This window comes from Apis cerana, linkage group LG1 (genome assembly GCF_029169275.1).
Source record: "Apis cerana isolate GH-2021 linkage group LG1, AcerK_1.0, whole genome shotgun sequence".
Taxonomy (NCBI): domain Eukaryota; kingdom Metazoa; phylum Arthropoda; class Insecta; order Hymenoptera; family Apidae; genus Apis; species Apis cerana.
In genome coordinates, this window is record NC_083852.1 from 6,747,708 (window position 1) to 6,767,252 (window position 19,545).

Here is a 19,545-nt window from a genome sequence, read left to right on the forward strand (position 1 = left end):
GTAAGAACTGGAGGAATTCACAGAGAGTGTAATTGGAAAATTCTCCCAAATTTTTACACTTCGAACAGGTTCCCCCCAGGATTTTCCATCGACTACTTCCTGCGAGGATTACGAGAATAAATCGCGGGGAAGGGTGCACCGTAAACACACGGTTTACCACGACGAAAATGTTTAAATCCGCCGTCGGTGGTCCTCCAAAAGTTGGATAAATTTGTTCCTCGAAAGCCGTGGATAACTGTCTGGAAACGCTTTTAACCGGGGACACGGTTCTCCGCTAATAAAAAAAAAAAAAAAAGAAACCCCCCTCTAATTATCGGCCAGTCTGCCCGCTTTAGTTATTTTAATCCATTTAGAGACCGCGGAGAGAGGAGTTGAAAAGCGACCGTGACGGAGAGAGAGAGAGAGAGAGTCGGACGAAAAAGGGACAGGGACGAACAACGTATTTTAAAACGCGTTCAGATTCGCCGGAAACGTCCAAGTTTCGCGATGAAAAAAAAAAAGAAAAACCGGTTAAATATCCTCTTATGTTTACCTTAATTTCGTTCCGGGGTACGTCGATGCATCTGGAATACAAGGATTGGTAAAAAAATTAACCAATTTATAGAGTTAATATTTAACTCATACTCGTAAAATGCTCTTAAACATCACTATACATTTCTTATTCACAGAACTCGAATCATGCTTTTTGTATCTCCTCTCCTATTGTCGTTCCTGTTAGTGCTTTCAATTCCTCGTGACGAGTTAACGCAACGTGTTAGAAATTGTTGCGAGAGGAAAAAAGAAGAAACCAAGTTTTTCCTTCCCTCCAAGCGCGATAGTTAGCCGAATAGAAGGAGGAGGAGGAGGCTACGATCCACTCGCCCCGTTATTGGATCCTTATTTCACCGCAGACTTTACCCTCTCGACGACGAAATATGCCCGTATCAGCACGCACGGCTTCATATTGACCGGCCCTGTCCTCTCCCTCTTCTCTCGGAAGGAAGAGCCGCGGCCAGCGGTGGTGGATCGTGAGCAATACGTTTAGGCGGTTCACGAGATGAGAAAAAGCGAAGGTGGCGCCCGAGTAAGCACTTTTGCAACCCGCGGTGACGAGATGAAAAGCGTTTTTCTTTTCGACCACCGCGTGAGAAAGGGTCGCCAATAAAAGGGAATCGTGTCGTCGGCCGATGCAACCCGATACGATTAGAAATTTGTTTATTTTCAATTTTCTTTTGCTCCAATAGAGTTGAAAAAGTAACTGACTAAGATAGAGTATTGCTATTGACGTTGTTGGCTAGTTGAGTAAAAAGGAAAGCTAAAAGGAGCCTCGTATACATTTAACAAAATGGAAGAACCGGTTCGATATTGTTATCGAGACGATTCGAGAGGATCGTATCGGGATTCATCGAAGAGAACCGGCGGCTAGAAGACGGGAAGGGAAGGGACGGGATGACTGTTCGAGCAGGAATTTTCGAAGGGCGTCTAATTGCTTGAAAACTTGTCACGATCTCGATGGATCAGTTCGAGCGAATGATTAATGGAACATCTATTCTTGCCCTCGAAACTTTCCACTTCTATTTTCAAAATTCCTCCCTATTCGGATTTGTATAAAATTCTCGACCATCCTTGCATAAAACAAAGAAGAATGAAAGGAGAGAAGGAGACATTCACGGAAGCTCGGCCACAGGAAGCGCTCTCCGCGTTTCTCCGATTACTTGGAGGGGTCTACGAATTCACCACGCATCGGTGGCCGGCAATGGACGCGCAGAGGAACGCTTCCTAACCGTGTCGCTGGCACAAAAAGATGGCCGTGCGTGTTGTTTGAATAACTGTCCCTCCCTAATTCCTTCGAGCACCGCGACGCCTCAAAGTCGAACACGAGCATCCGGCTCGCACAGGCCGTGTAACAGATGTTACCTACGGGCTGAAAGTCCGATTAGTCGCGCTGAAACATCGCCGATTAACCGTGTAAGATGCTTTCCTTTCTCGAACAGGGGATCGAAAAGTAAGTCTTCGGTGGATCCAACGCGATTAGACGGGATTAAATATTTCGTGTTTCGGATATCTAACACTGTCCTTCGTAATTGAGCTTTTTCAATTTTTCTTAAAATGATGAACAGTGAAAAATATGTATACGCTGAACAATGTATTAATTGAAATAGCGAGATTAGTATGCAAAAGTATCACTCTTTTATTACACTATTTGCGAGGAGCACAATCTACCTCGTTCCTTTGTTTGTCCTCCTGGACGGAAGCTGGATTACCACCCTTCCTCGGCAGGGGTGGCGCCGAAACGTCGATTCAAAACTCCAACATGGTGGATTTCGTTAAAGATCTCGCTTTCGAAAACGCGTGCACAGCTGTTTTTCTGTTGCTTGATTCTTCGATATCGAGTGGAAAAGTTAAAAATCCCTCTTCTCATAGCGTTTTTTATTTATTGCAGTTAAAATTGAGGATACAAACTGGAGATCAATTAGAGAACCAGCGTGACAAATCTACAATGCAGGGATTCAGGATCAAGTAGATGATTTTGGCGAGAGGAAGGGAAGAAAAATCGAGAAATCCAAGGGAAGATTTCCGTTTGGAGCGGAGTTTAGGGTACGAAGTGATCGGTATCAAGGGGCAATGCTCGAGGGACGCAATGCAGCTTGGAGAAATTGCTAATCCCTCGCGATCCCCATTTTACGTCACACAATTTCGGTTGCACGTCAACAGGAATTCAGACAGATGTGTTTGAAAAAATTTTCCAAGCAAGATCACGCGATATTTTCGAAAAAGAAGAAGGGATCAATCTCGAGGCTTCCTCAAATGAAACTGTCGCCTTTCTAATTGCGATTAAACTCGAAAAACTGATGGAACAGAGAGATGGAGGATAAAGAAGCGTCTTCTCAGGTTATTATCGCGTTCCACGAAAAATATTTGGAACGTGGAAAATGTAGCAAAGGTCCCTCACTGGGAGGGATGTTTTCTTTTACCATGCTTTCACATCGAGAAACGAGTTTCTTCTTCACACTTGTCTCAGTCACGGCTGGAATTGTTCGCGTTAGAAGAAGAAGTGTCGTTGTCCGTCTGGATCCCGGGTTCAGGGATCACAGGATGTACGTGACCCACGTGCAAACCGAAACGCGCCATATTCTGTCTCCCTTTTCCTTTTTAATATACTCTCTTCAACGACAGACATCGAGATCCGTTTCGACAGTACACATTCGAAATGTTTCAACGATATCAACCCATCGTTAAGTCAACCTCGAGAGACAAATTTCTCCGATTCTTTTAATATTTAAATTCGTCTAACCCTTTCGTACGCGTTACGTTACGTTGCCAGATCTCGTCATCTGGTCTCCGTCTCCGGTTGTTCTCTTAGCACGCGGCCAAAAAGCATCATCCCATTCCGTGAATGCCGATACTGGGCAGATTTGGCGGTGGCGTCTGTCGCTGCTGCCTGCCACCCAAGGCGTATTGTGTGCACCACCACCCCCCTCTGGGTGTATTTGCATTTAAAGGCATAAACAGTCGTGGCGCGGGACACAATGGGAGACGTCTCGGACCCTCTGCTGCCCGCCAGACGCCGTGCCCCGCTGGGCTACTTATCCTCCTCCTCCGGAGATGGAGGATTCCGTACTAATTTCACCATATCTCGCCTCCTCTCTTGGCCTTGCTTTTGAGAATAAATATGAGAATTTGACCCTTTCGTCACCGAAATGCTAAGCTCTACACGAAGTGATATATATATAGTAGAGCGATTGGAGTTATCGTATATCTTTCTCTGGAAATCAGGGAGACATTTTGTCTTTTGTGACTTCTCTCGAGATTCAAAAATCAGCAAAAGGAAGAGAAAAAAGATCAAATCGACTTAAACAGTGTTTCAACTAGCCTTTTTGCACAGGATACCTTATACCTGTCTCTATTTGGGTTATGGAAAGAGAAGCAATTAGGAGGAATGGTGTTCGGAAGTGGCCTGTGACGAGACCACCCTGTCAGTCGCTTCTTGCGAATCTTTATGTTTATCTTGAAATAACCTCCAGTTTCTTTCTTTAGATCTTCTTTCTAAGCTTGGAAAAATTGTTTTAAAAATTGACCATCGCCTTGCGGATAAGCTTCTCTCTTAGAATTTATTCTCGGTAAGATATAGCTCGAATCGAAAAGAGCAAGTGTTCGACGAAGCAACCGGAAAATCGTATTTTTCCATCCGTCAAGAGTTGTATCGAATAACGAGCAGGATATTTGGCGGAAAATTGGTTGGATAAACATTCGAGCGAGGCCTCCCTCTCGACGATCCAGGTGATCGTTGTCCGGATAAACCGTCTGTGGGCGGCTGCGCAAACAATTCACGAGGACTCGAAAGCAGGTCGAAATTCTGGGCAAGATTTAAGGAGGCAGCAATGCCTCGAAAATGTTAAACTCGATTGTATCATCCCCGAGATGTCCTCGAGAAGCGGACTCTTGTTGCCGACCAATCATAATAACACGGCGAAAACGAGCGAGGATCTCTTCGTGGATTTCTTGGAATCCTTGGACGTTTTCTCTCGTGGTTCGTTCAACGAACGTTCTCACTCTCGCTCACGTCGAAAGGATATTCTCCTCCAAAATTGCGCGGATAACGATCTTCGTCCTTGGAACGATTAACGAATCGCTTCCAGGAACGGGGACACCCCGAGGAAAGGATTGCCTCGTCGAACAATGGTGCACGCCAATTAAAAGAACATTAGGCCCGTTCTTGCTCGAGGAAGTCGGGAAAAGAAAAAAAGGAATCGAAAGGATGGAATATCGTAACCGTCCCTCCATTAAGGGGCCGACCACATGTCGTGGGAGTCTTCCCTCTGAACCCGTTTGTGCCTTTGGAAAATCACCGGTGATTCATTCGATGCTCGGCAGAGTCGTAAACAAACAAGCGATTGCGAGGATGGGTTCTCGAGAAGTTGGCTGGCTCTTTTCTGGTCGCAGATGTCGGAGGCCGCCTTCCGTATGTCGAGATCAGAAATTTTCTTGCTCTCGAAACACGTTGTAATTATTACGTCTTTATCATTCGTATACCTTCGTTTTACGCACGTAGAGTAATTTGAAAGGAGGCTTCAAAGGGATCAAATTTTTCTCGAAACGCTGAATTTCGTTTAAGCAACGATTAAAAGGGGGAGGGGAGGAATGTATTCGAAAAATGTATCGATCCTGACCCGTGACGTCCTATCTATAATGTATACCGGGTAAAGTGAAGAAGGTATCGAGTTTTATTCGCCGTTCGAGCGTGAAAATGTTAAACGAGCCGGAGAAAACTTCTCATATAATATTCTTCTTCTCGTTGAATGTTAATAGGTCGCGCCAAATTTTTTTCTCCCTTCTTAAATTTCCAACAACTTTTCGCTACTTTCGGGATAAAAAAAAAATTGTTTCACAGTTGGTTAAATCGATGTCTCGTCGAACGATATTATTAAAATATAAATATGGAAGATTAAAAAGAAGAGTTCGTCGAATAGAAAGAGGGTGGAAAAAGAATCGTTCAAATTTTACTTACACGACGTCTCGTCCGTGTCTGTATTAGTGGAGCGCATCAGTGTGCATCGTATGTTAAAATCGTGTGTACGTACCTGGAAAGGAAAAAATTCTGTTAGACTCAATTTTCCACACGTCAGGAGACGTATGTATCCGTGAGCGAGACGTAGCGCAAACCCGGATCGTTATTTTCGAAACTGGGAAATTATGTTATACTCCGATTTATTATTATAATGCGGTTTAATCCGTTATTACGATTGGCACGGTTTTAACAAGTTCGAAGATGGATGAATATTTCATACACGCAACAGCAAATTTGTGCTCTGTAATTCCCGTTCATTTGTTTATAATTCGAATTGTCAAATCGTTAATATGCCCCTTCCTCTCGTTTCGATAGTGGCCGGTTCAACTATATGTGTGTATATATACCTGGTGCGGCATAAATTACGATATTGTTAATTTTAGTAACTCAATAACACAAAAGCTTGTACGACACGTGCAATATCATCGTATTATTAATCGCATAATTTCCACCGATTATTAATTAAATCGTTATCGTTACCAGAGTCTATCCTTTTTTTCGAAAACTGGGCCACGTGCGCACTATCGATAAAAGGAGGGATAATTCTTTTAGCTTCCACGGAATCTTTTCTCCTCCCCAATTTCTTCATCATCGACTCGCACAACATCCTAAAAAGAAACGGTTGTCAAGCTTAAGTGTATTTAAGAGGCAATGCGTGTTCAGCGGGAGAAACTTTAAACTTTCCCCCCTCTCTCGAATCGATGACTGTCCCTCCGCCCTGTCACCATCAATCTTTGGGGTTGGCGAGGGTGGCACAGGTTGCCACGATCCCAACCCATTTCGACGGCGCTCAAGGTGTCCGGTGACTCTGACTCACGTGCTCGAGTCGACTCGGATTAAAACCCAACCCCAAGTAAATCCAGACGAACGTTTGGAAAAAGGGGTTGTACTTCTTCTTCTCCTTCTTCTTGAAAAGAGGTGCAAACAAATATATTTTATCTCTCTTTCTGTGGAGAAACGTGTTATTATTTTTCAGTTTTGAATAAGTCGATTTTCGGTCCTATATTCGAAGCGGCGCCTATGTACTCGAACATGGCCTCCGCGGTTCCTTTGTCTTTTCGAGTTCTCGCCGCGTTCAAAGACGATGCAGCTGCGAACGAGCTGCTGGAAAGCATCTCGAGGGCCGATGCGGCAGGTGACCACGGCCACGTAACATAACTTATCCCCCTTAAAGTGGTTCCCGTTGGCAGCGTTACTCCTCCAGGATGCCTAACTAAAGGATGCCGGCCGTGGCTACGTAAATCAAAATTACTTGCTCGGTTAATTGGCTTTCGAGCCAACCTGAGAACTCTTCGTTGTTGTTGTTGTTGTTGTTGTTGTTGTTGTGGGCGGTTGAAAGAATGGATGGAGAGGAATCCTCTCACCATCGCGCAAATGTACAAAAATCGAGTCAGAGGAAACGTTAGAAGAAGGAAATTGGGCAAGCTTGATCTCTTCACGCATATAATATCTTTCGTTGGAAGTTTTCGGAGTTTTCAGAATGTGTAATGAATACATGGACCAATTTCAGAGGATCATATTTTTAGTTTAAGTTTCGAAACGGATTCGATGAAGGAAGTAACGTTGGACACTCGTTCGAAGGTGTTTCCTTTCCCGGAGCGAGTCACGATCGTGTTGCTCGCAACAACAACCGCGATTGTTCGTGTAGAGAGTATTTAATAAAAAGTATTATTTTCTCATGGATCGGATACGTCGAGAGGGGATCGATCCTCCCACGAATGGCTCGGCCCTCGAGGCGAAGGCCATTACCAACAGGTAGAATAGACGGGTATCCCCCGACGGAATTATCATGATCGCGGCTTAAGAAGCTTCGCCTCTATAACACCGTAATCTGTAAGAGTTCGCGATGACTCACGATAATTGCAGGCTGAAATTGCGCGGATGGAAGGCCGAGCATTCCGGCCAAATTGGCCGTAGGAATTACGGTTTCCCCACTCATACTTTTTGAACAGCGATTCACGAGTATTTGGGGAACTTTAAATGATAATATAAGTGGAGATGGTGACACTCACACTTTTTGAAGAGAGATTCACAAGTATTTGGGGAATTTCAAATGATTATACGTTTGCAGATAGTGATACTCATACTCTTTGAAGAGTGATTCATAATTATTTGGGGAATTTCAAATGATAATATAAGTGGAGATAGCGATACTCATACTTTTTGAAAAGTGATTCACAATTATTCGAGGAATTTCAACTTGATGAAGAATGGAGATAAGATAATTTTTGAAGAATTCACAATTATTTGGGGAATTTCAAATGATTATACGTGTGCAGATAGTGACACTCATACTTCTTGAAGATTCACAATTATTTGGGAAATTTCAATTGTTGATGAAGAATGGAGATAGGATAATTTTTGACTCACACTTTTTGAAGAGTGATTCACAAATATTTGGGGAATTTCAATTATTGAAGAATGGAGATAGGATGATTTTTGACACTCATACTTTTTGAAAAGTGATTCACAATTATTGTTGACGAAGAATGGAGACAGGATGATTTTTGAAGAGTGATTCATAATTATTTGGAGAATTTCAATTGTTGATGAAGAATGGAGATAGGATAATTTTTGACTCACACTTTTTGAAGAGTGATTCACAAATATTTGGGGAATTTCAAATAATAATACGTGTGCAGATAGTGACACTCATACTTTTTGAAAAGTGATTCACAATTATTTGGGAAGTTTCAATTGTTGATGAAGAATGGAGATAGGATGATTTTTGAAGAGTGATTCACAATTATTGTTGATGAAGAATGGAGATAAGATACTTTCTGAAGAGTGATTCACAATTATTGTTGACGAAGAATGGAGACAGGATGATTTTTGACATACTTTTTGAAGAGCGATTCACATTATTCGGAGAATTTCAATTTTTGATGAAAAATATAAAAGAATTAAACAAAAGAAATAAAAAACATATACATCTCACAAACAAAATTCCTATTATACTCGGGATTAACGAACAAACTATTCCTAATTTTAACCAAACCCAACCAAAAAATCAACCAACCCCATCATCTCCCTTGTCTCTCAAAATCTCGCTTCATCCCCGCTTCGAAGATGTTCCCCACCCACGTCGAAATACATATCCGGATCAAAGAACGAGCGCGAAAGCTTTTTTCTCAAGTGATCCGCAACGGAGGCGGCACGATTAATGGAAATTCGCGTCCGGCCCGGAGGAAATAGGCGATAGACGTGTATGAGAAAGACCCGGGGGCCAGCCTCTGATTGATAAAGGCAGCTTTTAACCCTTAACTGCGGTATTCCAGGCCGTAACGATGATATACGATGTGGCGGGATCACGCCCTGACCTTGATGCCTGCCCGTACGGGGAGGATAAACGGGGTGGAGGGAGGGCGAGGGCGTTTACGTTTCTCATCAACATTCTCTCGCTCGTTCGACATCGATCCCCCCCTCCCTCTTTCCTGCAAGAGAGGCCGTTTAACAGCCACCGTCGGCTGTTTGTCAGATCGGTATCGATATCGAAAGACACCCATTCCGTCGTTGCTGTTGTTGTTGTTGTTGTTGGAAGCGAGGTAATTGTTCCGAAAGACAGGCTATTCAACAGGTGTCGCGATAAGAAGTTCGTTTCTTTTTATTTCCTCTTATATGTGTATACATTTTTGTTCACATATTTTTGTAAATAAATTATACAATTACGAAGTAAAGTTAGATTTCACATCTCTTTTATTTGGAATTAGAAATATATATAATCCTCGAATTACAGCTCTTTTCTGTTCCACACGAACATTCGAAATCGAGTCACGCTCTTGATTGAATTAAATGCGTCGAATCGTGTATCATCATCGATTCGTAAGAAGTCTATTGTCGAGACTTTAAACAGTTTAAGGTTTAAACGTGCAGCGCGAATCAATCCAATCCGCGGATTCGAGGAGGGGGTTGATTTGGACGCACGAGTTGCTCAAATATTGAACGTTTTCCCATCGTTTCGAGAGAAGGGGTAAGTCGATACGCAAGAAACAAGGTAAACAGAGAAACACTCTAGACACTTTTCCAAAAGGGGGACGTTGCTTCTCTCTCCTCTTCCTCCTATTATCGGTATTTTTTCCAAGTTTTTGACGGTTCAATTATCTCAAGCTACTTAAAATTCCTAATTCGGATAAAACTTTTGCTCGACAGAAAAGCTTAATGATTATTATTTTAAATAGTAGTTAAGTACTCCTCGATTGGCACCCGACAAACGGTTAAATTATCTCGAATTATTTGAAACCAATCACGATTAATCAAAGGCCAGAAAGAGAATTCCACTTCGAGCAATTCAATCTCCCCAATATATATATATATATATATATATATATACACACGTGTATTGTTCGTCAGCTTCAACATCGACTCTCCCTTTCTCGTCTGGCTCATAAATTTTTCAGGAATCGGAGTGGTCTGATCGCTGCCGGGCGCTAATCTCGCGAGCAGATGCCACGAGATGCCTCGCAAAACCGATTACAAACCGAGAGAGAGCGAGAGAGAGAGAGAGAGTGTATCGTAAAGAGACAACACGTGGAGGATGAAAGTGACGCTTTTAAATCCATCGTCCACCGCCTATAAACCTGGATAAAGCGTCGAGAGGACACTCGTGCACCGTGACTAAACCGATTTCTCCTCCTCCTCCCCTCTCCCTCATTGAAACATGCGTATCTATCGACGCGTGACCCAAATATCCGGAGATATTTTCGGAGAATCGCCCGAGGGCTTCCCTCAAACGTGTCTTCCTCGGAGATTCTTCCTTTTGGGAAATGAATAAATGAGTAACACGTTTTTAAGATCGATCTATTGAGCTTGTACACAATATTTGTAATATTAAGATACGTTAATAAGATATGCCACGTATAGACTCTCTTACAATTTCACTTCATTCCCCAATTAATTAGAATCAAATCGGAAGTGAAATAAATAAATTCGAGCCTCCATAAATATTGAACGAGAAGAAACGAGAAGAAACGAGAAGAAGAAGAGAAGAAAAGCAGCGGTGCTAATTGCTCCGAACGATTCTCGAGCTAAGGAAAATAGTAAGAGTGGTTAAAAGAAAAGAGAAGAAGGAGAAAAGGGGAGGACGAAGGAGCTGTGCAATCGTTACACGATTTTTCGACTCCCGAAATAAAGGGAGGAGAAGCAGGGAGGGAGCTCTCGTCCCAGCAACCCTTTCCCTCCTCTTCACCATTCGGGGGGGAGAGGAGAGCCATGCTTCTTTCATCCACGAAACGAAACGAAACGAAAGGAAAATCGTGCAACGCCCCATTTGCACCGCTGTTTCCGTAAATAGCTAATGGTTCGAGAAACTCCGTTGAACGCTCGGTGTCGTGTTTCCTCGAGAGAGCAAGCCCTAAACCAACAGTAACCCAACCTCTTCCCTCTCCTTTTCCTATAATTTGTCTCTCCACTCCTTTCTTTTGTAACGACGTGACCCGTGTTACTCGAACGCTTCGGATTCTTCAAATCGTTGCGCCTCATCCACGCGACAGAGTTCCTTCGTGGTGGTCCTCCTCCTCCTCCTCCTCCTCTCCATCTCGTGGCAGCTGAGCTACCGACGTATGGAGATTAATACTCGAACAATCGTATCCGTTGTCGTCTCGATTGTCGTTAATTGATATCCAATGTCTCATCTCCTATTCGCAAATGTTGGATTCTTGAATTTGTTCAATATTGGATCGGATCCAATCGAAAGAATTTTCGGGACGACAATTATGAAAATCGTTGTAAAATTGTTACTCCGTTTTATTTACCATCCAACACGGTTCCGAGGAAACGCGATATTTTCGATATATAATAGAGCTACGCCGTTATCGTCGACAGGAGGCATAAATCCCGAAATTCTCAGTCAGCGAGGAGAGGGGAAAATATAGCGAGCACATCGTGGATTGTTTGTTTTAAAGTCGTAAAGTCTAGGAAAGCCGCGTCGAAACCTGGAATCGTAAAAATACGCTATCCAGAGGCTCAAAGAGTGGAGGCCATAACCTTCTCGGCCGTAAAATTCAAGTACTACTCTCCCCTTTCAACAATTTCAGAATTTGTTGTGAAACTTGGCCGATAACTCTTCGGCCCTTCGAGCAAATTAAATAAATCAAATTAAAACCCGGAGAGGTATTCGCCCTTCTCTCTCATCCTTACTCAATATTCACCTTTCTCGAAACGATCGTTTAAATTTCTCTTAAAATTCCCTCGCGATTCGAATTTCTCCATCTCTCGAGTCTCTGAAAGGGAAGAAGAAGGAAAAAACGAAACGAAAAGAAATATGGACTGCGAAAGCCCTCCCCCTTCCGAACGAAGTTACGTAGCAGATGTTCGCCCCGGCGAGGGAAGAGGACAAAACAGGGGGAGGGCAGAGAGAGTCGGAAGGAACAATGTACGAATCTCGCAATAAGATGCAACCGGAGATAAGCTAGGAGCCCTCCCCCTTCCCAAAGGAGCTTCTCTTTCCCGTGGAAGGTCGAGTTATTATTACGAATGACAGACTCTCCGCGCCAGGTGCCTGTGACAGATCAAAGAGAGAAGCAGGAGAACGCTTTCCGCGATACTCTCTCTCTCTCTCCCTTCATCGATGTTCTCGATCGAGGAACGAGAACGAAGGTTGTTCCCTCCTGCGTGCGTGTGAGTGTGGATACCTCTCTTTTGTATCCTGGAAATTGGGACATCGTGTTCTGGCCGAGGCACGATGCGCCAATCGATAGCGACCAGTGTTACACGGCCACTTCCCCCTTCCCCATTGCTGGTGGTGGACGTGCACGACACCTTTCTTCCTTCCTCTTTTTTTACTTTTTAACGAGCGAGCCTCGAGCAGAACATCTCACCACTTTGAGAACGTTCAAATTGCCGTTGGCAGTCTCCTCCTCCTACTTCGAGTTTCTTTGCTCGTTCTTTCTTTTTTTTTTTGTCGAACGCGTGATGAAATTTCCCTCGTTTACATTTTTCTATATTTCCCTCGATCGAGCAGTTTATTCTCTTTGCGAAAATGTTGGTGATAATCCGATTTAAAATAATTTTCTCTCGCTCGTGAGTTTCACTTCCACGAGTGGAATTATCAGTGGATATTATCAACCAACTGGTAACTCGTTGCGTAATTGCCAGCCCATTACAATTGCATCAATCAGGCATCCTCCGCATCGTGGCCTGAACTAGAGAGAGAGAGAGAGAGAGAAAGGGGGAGGGAAACGATTTAGCCCCCCCATGGAGCCGATCTTGGACTTGGTTACGAGCATAATTATTAACCCGTTAATTAGAGAGCAGATATATCTGCCGTTCCCTGGTATTTCTCTACTTTAATTACGGATCGCTGGTCCATAGATCGGTTGGTTCTCAGAGAAGAATTTTCCCTTTTTGGATTCCTGCAGAATTTTCACGGCAAGACGAGGATCTTGCCGTAAGGACGTTCCGTAATCGTGGCCAAAATATTTCTAAACGAAGAATGGAATATATTTATTATTAAAGCAAATTTCCTCGATCGAGCTTTTCAATTAAGCCTCCAAGGATTACCATCTCCCCTATCCCTCTCCTCCTGAACCAAAGTAGATTAACGAACGGTGGATGCTCCTATTAAGGATTACAGGAAGCTCTTACAACAGAAACGAATTTCATATAAAATGGAGGGAAGGAATCGGGTGGTGTGTTGTCAAGGAAATTTCATTTATTTATGATTCCGCGAGATATCGAGTTGTGCGTTTTATTCGTCTTTCTTTCTTCCTTTCCTCCCTCCCGTATTTTATTAATATCGAACGATTCTTCGCCTCGAATTTAGAAATTTTACATTCAGAGGAGTAGAAATGGAAAAATATTTTTGCCACCGTGTCATTTTTCTTCCTTTCTTTTTTTTTTTTTTTGTATATTTACGAAAGGATTAACAGCATTTGAAAAGATATGAGAGAAAAAAATAATAATAATGATAATTTACAAACTTTGCTTTTATAAAATTTTAAAATTACCGTATGAAAGTAGGTTGAGTAAAAATCTTGCAGAGTGGCATAAATATGAAACTTTTCTCTTTCTCTTGTATTTTCGAAAATATACAAAATTTTAAACGTGATAAATTCGATTGTTAATATTATTTCGTGAAAAATATATTTCAAACAATATATTTGTGAATAAAATCTTCTTAATCTTCTTTAAAATCGATTCGATAGAGAATTTATCTTTAGTGCAGCAATGAATAAATATAGTCGAAAATTTCGAGTGATCGCAAAGTTTTATCAAGTGATCCTTTTCTTCGATCATCGATCGATCGCATTAGTCGATGGTTATCGTTATGGCTATAGGCTAGGATAATTAATATCAAAGTTTCGACGCGCTCGAATATTATCCTACGGCATTCAAGATCGACTATGCTCCGAGCACTTCACTCTTAACGCCCCAGTTAATTAATTCCGATTTAAAACGTCGCTTCGAGGCGAAATATACCCAAGTGTTTGTTCGATTTCGAAGCATTTACGAAATTGATGATGAAAATTTCTTCCTTGGACGAATTATTAATTACCACGTGTCATATTACGTGTTTTACTTATTTTCTTTTTTTTTTTTAAATTAATTTTCGATACAGAAAGTTACAAATATCGAACGTGATGAGATATTGCAGATTTTTATCCAACTAATACATAGAAAATGTGTTATACATACGTCGTTAAAACCCACTCAGAAACTACAGGATATCATGCCAATAACGTCCGTTTTTGTTTTATCCCGATATCTCAAACGGTTGCCGAGATATAAGGATTCGAAGTTTTCGTAATATTTAAGATGGCGCGAGTCTATAAATAGACTTCGCGACACACTGACCTATATTTTTTCCAGGAATCGCATCTGGTGTTTGGGATAGGTCAGTGAGCCGAGGCGCGAGCGAGAGATCCGAGTAAGCGACAAGGATCGAGATATTAAGCGATTAAAAATTAGCCTTGTCTTTACACGACGATATCTCGGCAACCGGAACTCGTATCGGGATAAATCGAAAAGCGTTTTAAAGGGGAAGGTTCCGCGCTTCTAACGGTCTTTCATTCGTTGACCGGAAGTCATTATCTTCCGAGTTACAGCGGTTCAAAGTTTTTCCGAATTTTAATACGAGTTTGATCATATTCACGGTAAGCGGTTAAAAATTATCCTTTTCTTCACGCGACGATATCTCGGGAACCGGAAGTCGTATCGGGACAAATCAAAGAGCGCTTCAAAGTGGAAGATTTTGCGCTTCCAACGACCGCTCACTCGTCGACCGGAAGTCGCTATCTTCGAAGTTACCGCGGTTCGAAATTTTTCTAATTTTAATAGAGTCTAATCACACGTGAAGTAAACGATCGAAAACCAGTCTTTTCTTTACACGGTGATATCTCGGCAACCGGAAGTCGTATCGGGACAAATCAAAGAGCGTTTCAAAGGGCAAGATCCGCGAGTTGTTATCTATGGAGTTCAAGTTTTCCTGCTTCTTCCTTTCCCGATCTCTCATCGCGGAGGGATTAAAGCGAATAATTATGCGTTATCCCGGAACAGGGTTCCACGACGCGTATATTGTACATATCAGTAAAAACGTCGTTGCCCGCCTCAAATTGTTATAGACCGTTGCGCGCGTCGCGCGCGTTATTCACGCGGCGGCCATATTTCCTCCGATTACATCGCGGAACGACGCTTTTACTCTCTCTCTCCCCCTCCTCCTTCACCTTCCTTCCTTCCTTCCGCGTGTTTCACGCGTTCTTCTTGCCCTCGAGCTGACAACGCGCCCGTTTAAAATGCATCCCAGACGCGAGGCTCTCGGCGATATTACAACGACGAGATAACACGCGCGGGCGCGCGCCATCATCTTCCGAAACGTTGATGGCGAGAATCGGCGAGACGACGGGAGGATCAAAATATAGCGGTTCCTCTTTCGAGAGGGATATTCATGGGGGAGGAACGTTTTAATATACTATATGGGGAGGTTGAACTTTTCGGACCTGACATTTAATTGCGGTGTCTGGAACCTCCCCTTTTTCACTCGAATTGAAAAAAAAAATTGTCTAAAACGCAACTATTGAAATTATATCGCGTACAATAGTAATAAAACTCAACTGTCCAACATTTAAATATATCTTCTCGGCCCGGTGTTAACACGCGTGGAACAAAACTGCCCAATTAACGTAATCTCACTGACGACTTTTTAACGAAATAAAGCCAGCGCGACGACGACGACGGGGAAATTAAACATTTCTTCTTCTTCGTCTCGGCTCCCCTCGTCTTCGTTCTCCTCTTCCTTCCTTCCTTCCTTCCTTCCGTGATTTTCGCCTCGTCAACCTCCACTGTGCTTCGCACGGGGCGTCTGCACGTTCGGTTACAGGGAAAATATCGCAACACCCGGCTCGCAGCCGAGGAAGGATTAGATTTATAAAGCCCCTCGTTCGGTGAAAAGGTTCAAATGAAGAAGGACGACGAGCTCCTTCGCGCAGCCTCGAGATATTTTTCTTTCAAGCCCCGTGTGTGTTGCGGGGGTGGGCGGTCAAAGATTTAGCGCTACTTGTTAAATGAATGCACTAATTGACGAGGCATTTCGCGTGGAGAATCTTTGATTCTTCGAAGAAAGAAGGGAAAAAATAAAAGGGTAACGAAGAATTTTTTTTTTATCGTTATTAATTGATAATCATCAAAGATAGGGTTAAACGCCGATCCTTTTTTCCTTTCGCGGAGTGAAAAGTTGTTTTAACGTGGAATTTGTTACTATTATCATGTAAAAAGAATTAAAGGCCTCGAAGATTTTTATAAATCTATTATAATACGATTACACGCGATTTAAAGTGGGATCTACAGATCGATAAATCGCGACGAGGTCGAGGAAAAAAAATATTTCGAACGATATATCTCTTCTCAATTTACCCGTAAACGGGCCATAGATACGAAAGCTGAAAAGGCTTTCGACAAAGAAGAATCGATAACAAGAAAAATACCCAGGCCCGAGTTTCAATCTCTCAACATCGTCAGAACAACGATTTCCATTTGTCCCTTAATACACGTCGATTTTTCGATATTTTTCGAAAAGCTCCGCTTCCCTCCGAGCCAACCAAGAATGTCCATCAGTTTGTCAGATTGATTCCGGAGAAAGCGGTCAAACGGTGTTCAATTTCGTTCAATTATCCATCCCAAGTCCAAGTTCCGTTTGTCCATCCCATTCTCCCTCCCATATTCTCCCGTGGAATCGAGTTCGTGACGAGTTAAAGTCTCTCTCTCTCTCTCCCTTTCCCTCTCCCTTTATTCCCGTAAAACTCAAAATTCCGGAAACGTCGAGGAGAGCGTTTCCCCCGAGAGTATATTATAAAAATGTAAAAGTGCAGAGGACGAGAGGGAAGAGGATCGATCGTCCGCTTATGCAAATCGCCCCTCCGCCCGCGTTTATTTGCCGGCGAATCGCCTCCCTTTGATTATGGCAATTAAACGGCCAATTAGAGGGGTTGACCGCGTTGAAAGGGAATCCACGCAGCGTCGAGTCGAAGCATCAAAGTGGAAAAAGGAGGGAGGAGGAGGAAATTTAGGGTGACGCGTTATTTAAAGATCCGAGAGAGAGGACGTTGGATCGTCTTGCGAGGTGGATCTTTCACCCAGTTCTGCTTCTCATCCGTTTCTTCTTTTTCATCGCTTCCATTTGCCGGAACGCGGAGTAATTTTGGACAACCTCTTTCTCACGCAGATCGATTACTCTTAACGGGTGGAATTGGAAATTATTTTATATTTACGGCAAAAAGACGTTCGCGACAGAATGCAGAGGAAACGCAGACGCGTTTCGAATATAATTAGGAATAATTAGGATTCGTCAGACGTTGGAAACGTAATTTATCAGCGCGTGCGAAAAAATTGGAACGGTGTTTTGTTTGGGAGTCGGGCCACTGTCAGAGCAAATCGATCCCGTTCGATTATTATTAAACGGGGAGAACGTAACAGGGAATCGGGAGTTGCAAGAAATCGAGCGAGTTTAATTAAATTTAATTAATCAGAGGATGACGATGCGTAACGATGATGCAACGTTGAAGAATAACGTTTCCTCCGAATATAATTACAGTAATCGAGATGGGCGACGATCGAATCGCGAATGGATATTTGATCAGGCCGCCATTCGCGAAATGGAGCGGACCACGATTCAACGTTTTAAAATCATTTCGAGTTATTCTCTCTGAAAATTTTCTCAATGAGAAAAAAGAGAATACAACGAACAATGATTGAAATCCTTCAACGTGGTCCACTCTTTTCTAAATAACCGCCAAAAAAGAAAGAAGAAAGATACAGTCGAATTCCAAGCTGAAAATAACAAATTAATCATTGGATCCCGCGGAATCGATCGGATTTCGAGATGAGCCTCCTTGCGAGCTGAAAAATAGTCGTCGCGTTTCCGTGAACGGGACAAAAACACCGCGGGGAGGCCGATGGTGGCTTCTTTACGGGCGGACGAGAGACGAACGACGTTCTTAATTTCGTTGGACGGGAGGAGAGGAGGAGAAAAAACCGTGGCGGAAGTCGTAAAACCGGATAAAGGACACGTGGTTCTCGTGCAGACGTGTCTTCGTTCGAAACTCGCCATTTCTCCGCCTCGTCGTTCTGGAAATTTGTTGAATTTAATGTACGGAGATATATCAGGATTTGGAAATTTGTTGGTAACAGAGATGCTCATCGTTTCTTAAGAGATTTTCTTAGAAACGTTAGAAACCAACGAAACTTTACCTCGATTAAATTCTTGGACGGTTTATTCGGAGTTTCACGCGAAATCCAAAATACTACGAATTGAACGTTAAACGCATTATGCGTAGGATATTTATATTTTGAATTTATTTATTTCCTTGTATGCACATACACACACGTACACGCACAATTCTGATATTGATGTTATTATTGCGAATGGGGAATATTTCGTAAAAATCCATTTCGATTTACGATTATTTCGTTACACGCAGGCCAATGTGTACATCGCTCTCTATAAACTAATAAATTTCGTATTTTTCAATGTACCACGATCGTCAATTAAAACTCCTGCTACTCGCCGGCGTCGCGTCAATGCGGGACAATACGGCATTCTCTCGGATTTATCTCGTGTCAAATAATTCTCTCCAACGGCGAATTAAAATTTCCCCGAGCAGTTTCAAATCGCACGAGATGGAATTACCGCTCTCCCTCTTTCTAATTCTTCGCGTTGATATATTCAATCACCGTCCAACCGCACATACGAGAACGAAGAAAAGATTCTTACACATTTTTGTATAATCGCTATCAGATTACGCACACTATCCCCCTCGTCGTCCAAAAATCTCACCAAGAATCTTTCCTCTCTTCTTTCCTTCTCGAACGAGTGAAATTTTGATCAAATCCAAGGACTCGTCTTCCCCGAGAAAGGATAACAATTTTGCAATGGGGAATCAACGAAAGGGGTAACATCTTCCAAGCAGCCATCCTTTATCTCGAGCAATTTAGTGGACAAGGAGCGCGTTCGACCACCACCGCGAGATTCTAGCCGGTGACAATGGGCGGGACAATGGCGGGCACAATGGTATGCACAAAAGGCCGGCAATATATCGGTAAAAAGGAGAGCAAGTAAATACGGGAGGGACCTCCCATCTCGTACATGGGAATTACATTAATGAAACTAACTAATACCGGAACAATGGAGAGAAAAGAGCGACCTGCTTTCGTTCTTGCTCCCCCCTCGCGGATCCTCGCCATTTCTTTTTCCTTTTTCGTCATCCGATCGAAATGGATCTATATTTTATCGACGGTTTACGCGGAAAATATTGCAACGATTATTACTCCTTTCGCTACAATTTTGTAGAATTTTATTAATGCTGGTGTTTCTGAACAATTTTAACGTTTACTCGGCTCGTGTATTCGATTTTTCGTACGATTGGATCAAACCACATCTATGTTTTTCTAATCTAAAGTTTTCGTGATTTTTATGGACGGAACGAGACGAATAAATCTCACGTTGAACGTGCGTTCCGTTTCGACAGTTTCGAGAGGCGAGAGGAGAGACATTGCATCTCTGTATTCGT

General features: G+C 42.7%; 1 protein-coding gene across 14 annotated transcripts in view; it reads right to left on the reverse strand.

Moving 5' to 3' along the window:
* Positions 1-19,545, reverse strand: part of LOC107994843 (teneurin-m) — a 502,908-nt gene that overhangs the window by 61,841 nt on the left and 421,522 nt on the right. For 3 of the 14 annotated variants that reach the window (XM_062081245.1, XM_062081234.1, XM_062081238.1), the window contains exon 2: positions 5,489-5,561. The exons of the other annotated variants lie outside the window; for them this stretch is intronic. In XM_062081245.1, coding sequence (XP_061937229.1) covers positions 5,489-5,525 — 37 coding nt within the window. In that variant the 5' untranslated portion in view covers positions 5,526-5,561. The remainder of the gene's footprint in view (positions 1-5,488; positions 5,562-19,545) is intronic. 14 annotated transcript variants of the gene reach the window in all.